This window comes from Manacus candei, unplaced genomic scaffold (genome assembly GCF_025592945.1).
Source record: "Manacus candei isolate 608988 ecotype Guabito, Panama unplaced genomic scaffold, ASM2559294v1 h1tg000013l, whole genome shotgun sequence".
In the NCBI taxonomy this organism is placed as follows: domain Eukaryota; kingdom Metazoa; phylum Chordata; class Aves; order Passeriformes; family Pipridae; genus Manacus; species Manacus candei.
Window position 1 is genome coordinate 3,945,384 of NW_026138061.1, and position 9,477 is coordinate 3,954,860.

At 44.4% G+C, this 9,477-nt stretch overlaps 1 protein-coding gene across 3 annotated transcripts in view; it reads right to left on the reverse strand.

The window, feature by feature from the left end:
* TMEM65 (transmembrane protein 65) overlaps positions 1–7,111 on the reverse strand; it is a 31,563-nt gene extending 24,452 nt beyond the window's left edge. For 2 of the 3 annotated variants that reach the window (XM_051778611.1, XM_051778610.1), the window contains exon 1: positions 6,766–7,111. In XM_051778611.1, coding sequence (XP_051634571.1) covers positions 6,766–7,096 — 331 coding nt within the window. In that variant the 5' untranslated portion in view covers positions 7,097–7,111. Of the gene's footprint in view, positions 1–3,845; positions 4,086–6,765 lie in introns of all 3 variants that reach the window. The other variant, XM_051778609.1, reaches the window with a different exon arrangement.
* Positions 7,112–9,477: the final 2,366 nt, after the last annotated feature.

Below are 9,477 nucleotides of genomic sequence, written 5' to 3' on the forward strand. Positions count from 1 at the left end.
TTCAGAAAACAGTACCTTGCTGCAGGTGGTTCAGAGGTAACCAGTTACATCTGACATTTTCAGAAATCAGTTTCAGAATAGTTTTAGCATCAGTGACCAAGCACCAATTTTCTTGGTTATGACATTAAACCTCAGCTGCTAGATTACAGAACAGTTGGGGTTTGAAGGGATCTTAATGATCATCTAGTTCCAGCCCTAAGGGACACCTTCCACTAGACCAGGTTGCTCAAAGCCCCATCCAACCTGGCCTTGAACACTTCCAGGAAAGGGGCATTCACAGTTTCTCTGGACAACCTGTGCGAGTGTCTCACCACCCTCACAGTAAAGAATTGCTTCCTAATATCTAATCTAAACCTACCCTCCTCCAGTATAAAGCCATTTCCCCTTCTCCTATCACTATATGTCCTTGTGAAAAGTCCCTCTCCCGCACACTTGTAAATACCCTTTATGTACTGGAATATGCTGTAAGATATCCCCGGAGCCTTCTCTTCTCCAGGCTGAACAGCTCTAACTTATTCAGCCTGGAGAATAGGAGCCTGAGGAGAGACCTCATCACAGCCTGCAGATTCCCCAGGAGGGGAAGAGGAAGGGCAGACACTGATCTCTTCTCTGTAGTGACCAGTGACAAGACCCAAGGGAATGGCCTGAAGATGTGTCATGGTAGGTTTAAGTTGGGTATCAGGAAAAGATTCTTCACCCAGAGGGTAACTGGACACTGAACAGGCTCCCCAGGGAGTGGTCACAGCACCAAGCCTGACAGAATTCAAGAAGCATTTGGACAATGCTCTCAGGCACACGGTGTGACTCTTGGGAATGTCCTGTGCAGGGCCAGGAGTTGGACTCAATGAACCTGATGGCTCCCTTTAAACTCAGAATATTCTATGATTCTGTGTTTCATGAGGTTCACATGTTAAGGAAAATGATCAGTAGTGCCAGTGCAACACTTTTCCTTCTGCACTCCGCCTTCATGAGAAGGCTCCACGACTTTGGGCAGGAGTTGAGGGGTATATTAAAAAAAAAACCAAAAAAAAAGTTTCAAAAGCAAAAAGAAGTAGCACATCTTTCCATCTGAAACATGACATTCCTTTCACCACCAGATATTTTTGACTCAGCAGTGAGATTAGCCCTAGTCCTGGTGTACCCTGTGATGGTTTAGAACATAAAGGGACTCACACAGTCAGGCTGGCAAGAGTTTGTCATTTTACCAGCTTGACAGGGCACTTGGAACTTGTGCATTAGACACTTGCCAGTAGTCTGCCAGAAGACATTTTCCTAGAATAGCAATGAAATACTAGAGTTAAAAAACTTTCTTGACCCCTAGGTCACAGAAAGGGAGAAAGAGGTAGATGATCTTCCTTCACACACAGTACAGAGTTTGCCTGCATATTTTGGGTCTGTAAAGGAGAGAGCAAGAGAACGCTCACCATCAAGTGCCATGGGACCTGTCAAAGCACAACAGCAAGATCAATTCCTCTTCTCCCAGCTCAAGGGGTTGGGCAGTCCCCACAGGAAACCTCACATTTGCACTGTGAAATCACTCTTCAAACAAGACAAGTACTTCCATAAGGACTGAATTAAGCTTTGTTGTTTTAGCACAGATTAAGTTCTAACAAAAAGAGGTACTAAAATCCAAGTGGTTCTAAACCACCCTGGCAGATGAACTGGTTTGCTCATATTAGCAAGAAGCATCTGACTCATGCAACAAAGGGAATCTTTTTCACAGGAGATTATGTTTTGAGTGTCTAAAACCCTGAGTGAAATCCATTTGTCTTTGATGACATTTGCAGTCTTTTGAATTAACTTTTCTTTGTAAAGCTGTGGAAGTAGAGGCACATAGGTTCAAACACTCGCTCAGCTATTCCAGTAAACTGGAGAGCTCATTAATTTAACACCAGATCATAAGCCAGAGAGGTAAAATTACTTACCAAAGTAAGATTTTATCCAACAATGGTTAAAACCTTGCTAATTCTCTCAGAGATTCTGCCCCAGTTATCAGCCTGACTGAATGCACAGAAGTGGAGCCTTTTACCTGCACACTATTTTGGGTTTTTTTAACAAGAATAAGATGCAGCAACTTGAACTTATGAACAGTTTTCTATCAGAATGTGCTGGCTTGGTCAGATTATTATGTATGGTATGACATACCAGTGCCTTCAAAGAGAATCTAGCTAGAGACTGCATTCTCCAAAACCTGCAAATTAAATAACAAAACCAGCTGTCAAGACTGCATTGCTATGGTGTTTTTGCATGTCTTCCAGTTAATATTAAACCTCAATCCACAGAGAAACAAGAAATTCAACTTCAAAAGACCTTTTATTTAAGGATCCCATCACAAAAGTCTTCCATTTAAAATATAAAATACAATTGGGTGCTTTCAAGAAATTGTGTTCAATGTACATACATTATGTTAAAAACACCCATTTTATGTATTATATACACACATATATATAGTATATGTATTTTATGTACATGTATACAAAACCAGGAAAACGGGAATTGTTTTCCCATGTTTGCAACAGAAGATGGGAAAATAATGGATTCTCTCGCTGTCAAGATCTGAGATTTCTTAGAGGCCCTAGACACCACCATGTTAGTATTATTAATGAAAATGAGTTATATCTGGGCTCAAGAATATTGTAATACAGCACAGGTAAGATCAATAGTACCCTAAGAAGAAATAAAGGCACAGCAGACATGTCAAATTCAGTGTTTCTTATGTAAACAAGTCAAACCCTTTTGTACTTTTCCCCCTTGTCACCAGGTTTGCTGCACTGCTTACAAGTGCAGCTTTCTTGAATCATCTCATATCATACACTGGAAACTAAAGGTAGAAACCCCATATATAAGCCCCTTAAGAAAGAAGATACATCTTCTTCCTAATAGTGCTTCTGTCAATGAAATATTGCTACACAAGGTTAGAGGCATTAAATCATTCTTTGTACCGCCTGTAAGATTTTACACATTCATCTCCACCATGAAAGAAAGAAACAACTGCAAGGAAGATTTGACTGTCTGTTGCCAACAAAACTAAGCCTTGATTATGGGGCATCACTTCTACAAACAGTAAGGCAGCACTATCAGGTTTAAAATGAACTCACCTACTTACTACTTCAGTGTTGTGTAACTATGAAACAGAAATATACAAATTACTTGGATTCAACATGTCCACATGTATCATCTCCTACTACTGTGGCTGGGTGTGGCTGACAGGCTTACAAGAAACACAAGCTAGAATTTTAAAACTTTGTTTCAAATCTCTTCCTGGGAAAATGTGAGACCTTATTCAGCTTTCCAAGATCAGAAAGGAAAAAAAAAAAAGACTTCAATGCAGAAGGAAAACTAAATCCAAGTGAGAAGGATTCAGAGCTGTCTTCAGAAAGAACAGCTCAGTGATGTTTTGACTACACTTTAAGATAGTAAGGTACGGATTATAGTCCAAATCAGGACAGTTTTCAAAACATTTTCTGAGAACTATTAAATCAAGATTCAGTTTCACAGTCTTCCCCCCAGGTTCTGTGCAAAACACATCTATTAATTAAACTCAGGCTCTCAGCTCTCAGCCATCACATGCTCACAGACAGAGCTCCGTCTACTGATGCACTTAAATAAACAGCAGAATCCCAGTGTTTATTAATAAGCTACACTGTTTAACCGGCTGCTAATGCCCAGCATCTGGAAGCTCTATAAACATCCAGGTAAGACAGGTGACAAGTAATGGTAGGAACACAGTCACAAACCTCTCCCCACCTACAGTTTTTGTGACTACAGCTCAAACAGATGTTTTAGGTTTCAAAAACGCTTCAGAGACTCACCTAACTTACAGGTTAGAGCTACGACTCACCTACCTGAGGACTGTCCTTCAGCGTAGCAGCCGCAGCAAGGGATGGGTTTCCCCGCAGCCTCTGCCATTAGTGGAGGCCACAGATAGTGTGTCCTGTCATATTTCGCGCTAGGGCAATTAGGTGATGGAACTGCATCCTTCTGGTGGTAGGCCTGGGAATGGGCTGAGGAACTTGCCCCATTTGGTTCTTGATGTGCCCAGGTCTCCCCATATTGCTGACAGCTTCCCCTAGCTGATATGGGGTCTGTTAGGGCACAGAAGAGGTAGTGAAGGAAGAAGGTCAAAACTTAACCCAGTAAGGACTGTGTTATGAAGGGTACGGACCAAGACCTCACTTTCCATAAAGAATTATGAAAAGATCACAGGCACAAAACAAGCTTAAGCACAGTGGCAAGACTGCATAGCCATTTCATGATCAAGGAGAGACTGATTTTTCAGACTCAAACAGGACACGGGAATTACTCAGTAGGAAGAGAAGAGAAGAGAATTTGAAGGCTGCATTTGGATCACTTTCATTGGAAAACAACACAAAAGTACAACTAGCAAACTTAGCTAAAGAATCAGCTATTGAGAGCTACAGCATGATGCCACTGAATGAGAAGATTGAGAAGAAACCCAGCATCTCTAAAACCATTTAACTTGACTAAACTCATGAGTTGTAAAAACCAAAAGTGACACTAATCGATTGGAGAAAGTACTTGGAAAGGAAGGCACAAATCCCTCTCTCCTCATCTCCTACTCACACTCACAACCAGCATACCTATTCAGATCATTCCCAGACAGTCACTATTTCAACAACAGGAAAGAACAATCACACAAAATATTATCTAAACATAATAAAGCATTTTGAGCACACAATATGAACATGTAGCTCAGAAATTCTCCAATTTTCTTTCCAGAACAGTCCTTCTATCCACTTTCTCTTCTTCTGGCACTCCTTAGTGTTGAGAGTGATGATACATATCCAACAACCCACAAGAGCCTGGCTCTACATTCATTGCCTTTCTTAACATAAAATCTGAATTTTGTCAATATCGATCCTCTACAGAAAACGGCTATGGGCAATAGTTTCAAGATAAGGCTTTTTCCAATTTCTGAGATTTGAAAGTTGACAGCCGTTATCATTTTGCAGTCTGGTAGAAAAAAAAAAAAAAACAAACCACAAAAACATGAATGAAGCTGGCTAAAGGAAAAGGTTATCTACAAAAAAGCCTTATCAAGCTACTAGACGGGCAGATTAAGAATCTGACTCCAAGGACTGAGGTCCGGTGGCGCTGCAACACTTTGTGAAGCCTTTACCTGCAAGACTACGGAGCCCAGAACTGAGATTTTGCTGAAACGATCTCTCCAGTGAGATCAACGTTTACAGTTTCAGGCACAGAGAACTGCTATTTCTACTGGTGGAATAAATTTGCAGTTTACTAATGAGATCCCTTGCAGTAAAGTCTCTAAACTCAAACTAATGCTTTTGGTACTTTGTGCTTCTGAATCCTGAATCATCAGAAAGTCAGAGTATGTTACAGAAATAGACTTTCATATTATAACTAATGGCATCTGAGCAACAAGATATTAAATAGGACCATCTGTTGATTAATCTCTGTATAAACCTTGAGACATTATATTGAAATACATTTTAAAGTCTCATTTTGATATCCACCACATGATCCTCTGGGTACACAGCTTCCTCCTGTTTCACCTGAGCAATAACTGATGAGACAAACTCACACAAAACCCTCATAGCAAGAACCCTTCAGAAGCTGAGAAGGATCTACTAGGGAAGTGTTAGTTGTTAGTATTCAAAAGTTAGTGTCAACTTACAGCTCAAAGCACACTACCCTCTATGTTGGAAAACAAATACAATTGACTCACTCGCTGCAGAACAGAAGCACTGCTCCCAAAATGAACTGTTTAAGTGAACTATTCTTGCTCTGACTAGAAACACTAGTGTTTACATGTAAGTGTGCTATAAACAAAACCGTAAGAGGTACCTGAAAGGTGTCTGTCTCTTCACCAAAGCAGCATTTCTACAGCTGACTGCTGGACCTGTTCTCTGCCCACCCAAGACTTCTTTCAGACAACTACAGAAGAGCCACCAGGCACGGAAATGCCCTTTCCAAGGGCATGCCACTATCAAAGTCAGAAAGAGGCCTAGATCAAATGCACACTGATCTCTTAAGTACCCTATCATCTTCGCTGCAATAGGGATTGCAAATTACAGCTAAGGATCAGAACCAGGAGTAAGAAGGTTGTAATTAAGAGGATTTGATTTTGTCACGTTTTGATTTGTTTAAGGAACAGTGTCAAGTTGGCAAGAACAGTTGGATCAGAGGAAAAAAATCACTGTGAATTACTTCAATTGGCGTTGGTTGCATAGCACCGTATTCAGAGATACAACTGTAAACCTCCCCAGCACAAACACACCTTCCCGCACAAGAACCAACACTTCCACGAGGCAGTGTCGGCAGCTCTCCGTGCGGGGAAGTGTAACTCATGAATGAGCTCTGCGAACAGCAGCCGCCCACAGCCTCTTCAGAGGTCTGAAATCAATTTACTGCTGCCCTGGTGTCAGGAGGGTTTTATGAGACACACTTTCCTACTCCCATTCCGAAACAATGGCCACGCGCGCCTCTCTGAAACACCTGGGGAGATGACAAACACACCGAGGATCTGGCACGCTGGGTCCACTTCTGAAGGTGCTGCGGATGCTTCTGGAAACTAAATTTCAGGTCGTGTGCCCCATTTATACCCGATTAGAGTAACACACACGGGCGTGCGCCTCTCGGTGCCTTGTCCTGCTGGAGTTTCCTACTCGCCCGAAGGAGTCGCTTGGACGAAGGCGGGAGGAGCCCCAAACTTCGGGGGCTCCGTCCCAGCTCCGGCCCGGCCCTCCCTTCCCCGCCGGGTCGGGGCGGGTCGCGGCTCACCTTGGGCGATGGCGATGGACTCGAAGCGGTGCAGCTCCCGCAGCAGGCAGCTCCGCTCGGTGGAGTGTAGGCTGTAGATGAAGTCGCGGGCCCCCTGTGCCGTGTTCAGCGCCTCCATCGGCTCCTTCTTGGGGTGGGTGCCGAGCGCCCGCGACCCCCGCGGCAGGAGCAGCCCCTCGGCGCCGCCCCGCAGGCTGCACAGGCGGCGGCGGCAGCAGCACCGCGGGCCCCTCAGCGAGCCCAGGCAGGACCAGGGCACGGCGGCAGCGGCACCGGCGGGGCCCCCCGGCCGCCCCAGCAGCAGCGCCGCCCGGCCGAGCCACGCCGACATGGAGCCGGGCAAGGGCGCGGCGCTCGGGCCGCCAGAACCGCCCGCGGCCGAGTCCCCCCGGGCCGCGCTCCCGCGGCCGCTCCGCCGGTGGGGCCACGCCAGGCACCGCCCGCCGAGCGCCCGCCGAGCCCCCGCCCGCAGCGGCGGCGGCGCCGCCCCGCCCGAGCCCCGCGGGAGCCGCGGCCGCAGGGCGGGGCTGGGGCCGGGCGGGGGCGGCCCCGCGCAGGCGCCGCCCGGGCGGGCTGAGGGGAGCGGCGGGGAGGCGGCGGCGGAGCGGCGGTAGCTGCCTTCGGAGTCCCGCACCCAGCGGGGCTCTCTCACGAACCCTCGTTACATCTCTTGTTCAGGTACCTGTAAGCCCACAAGGCTTCTTCTCAGCGCCAGCTCCAGCAGCTCAGCGAAGTAACACGAGCGAGATTTTGCTCGTCTTTCCCATTTTCCCGGCCCTTGCCTCAGTGTTGCGGTGTTGCATCAGCCACTTTTAGGTTTAGTGTGCTTTGCCTGCATATAGCGTTTGTGTCCTTTATAATTAATTGCAGGTATTGTGCCTGACGCATACGGAACAGTTATTTAAAAAAAAAAACAAATAAACATATTCAGGACACAATTCATGTCTTGAGAGAACAGAGGATGCTTTAAAACCCAAGGTTTGGTTTTAAACCTCACTTGGCTTTACTGGTACATGTACCAGCCATAGGTATTAGTCCACAATCCTTTGCTACTTTGTCAAAACACTGTATTCAAATTGTATTAGATTTTGTAATTAGGCTGCAAAGAACCTAAATAACCACACACACAAGGGACCATATTATATACCCGGCCTGTTATATGCCTGGCTCATTTGACACGAAAGTAAGCAACTTCTGGAGGCACTGAAAATATATTGCTGTATCTTCAGCTCTTTAATGCCAAAGTTACCAGACTTCTGGATGTCCATCCAGCTGGTTTGTTCAGCCAGGGCGGGTCTGCTGCCTTCTTGGAGGGAGGCAAACAGAAAAATTTAACTTCACACGAAAAGCAGAGTTTTCTCCCCAGTTCCACTGCTGCAGATGTATTATATAGTATAAAGGCAAAGATCTCATGATAAACAGAGGTGTCTTATCCAGACTATGCTTTCAATATTATGAGTATTTACATAAAGTATGTATACTGTAGAGAGGGAGCAGAAAGTGAGTGCAGAAATGCAGAAAAGAAGTCATAAAGGCCTGGATATATGATGTCATAATTCTCACCCTGCCAGTGAAATACCGGAGATAGATGAGTGTTAGCTACTATTTCCAGTTCAATGTGTTTTTGCCATGCCCCTAATAGAGCCTGCTTCTGAGAGGAGAGATTTTGTACAGTTCTGTCTCTCTTTCTTCCAGTGCATACTCCTCATACAGAGTCACCAAGCCTTTGATGGTGCTCAGAACTGTGCTTATCTTCCCAGGCACTTTATTGAAAAAGTGGTATCTTCTGCTACTCTTCAGGGGCACTGTGACTATCAGTAATAGTTTTCAATCCCAGAGATCTGTAATAACAGAGTTCACAGAACTGTTCAAAGATGCTGTTAAAATCTTGGTAATCAGATTGCTTTTTCAATAAAAATGCATTGCTTCCATGCACAAAGGCAGGGCATGCAGTGGGACTACGAAACACCTGAAAAAACACACCTAAAAAATAGGGGAAAAACAAACTTTACAGAGGCCCAACATTTGATACTTTAATTTGATATATTTCTGATTGTTTGTATTATATATTATATTTGATTTTACATTCACACAGCTGGATTGCACCTGACTACAAAGACAGAGCAAAGAAGGAACACTAGTGCCTGGCAAGAAAGGAGACTTTCTCTCTTTCCCCCCACCACAGCCCATGCCAGCCACACTGTACAGCCATTGCAAACTTGACTGCATTTGGATTATTCTTGGGGTGTTTTGATGTGACTCAAAACACTGCAGGTGTTTTCAGACACTAAAGGGCAATGAACAGGGATTTTCTTATGTAGCCTTTTGGCATTTGATGTATAGGAAAATCAACTGTATAGAGAGGTGCAGGGACATTATTTAAGTAGACATGATATAATACTATTATGAAAATAAAAGTAATTACTTGTGTATCAAGGTAGAGATCAGGGTGTACCAGACTGTAAACCCTTCTGTGGGCAACACCTATGGCTTATGCTTTTCCAAGCCTTTAAACTGCATTGAACAAACTGGAATAAAAATGTAATTGGAGGGACTATTCTGCAAGGACAGGAAATGAACTAAATAACCTAATAGTTTTCTCCATAATTCTTTGTTGGGACTTCTATTTTGTGAAAAAGTGAAATTGAAGCCATTGGCTAAACCAACACTTTAATTAATCAGACTGTCTATTTAGCTCTGTTCAGCAGGTGG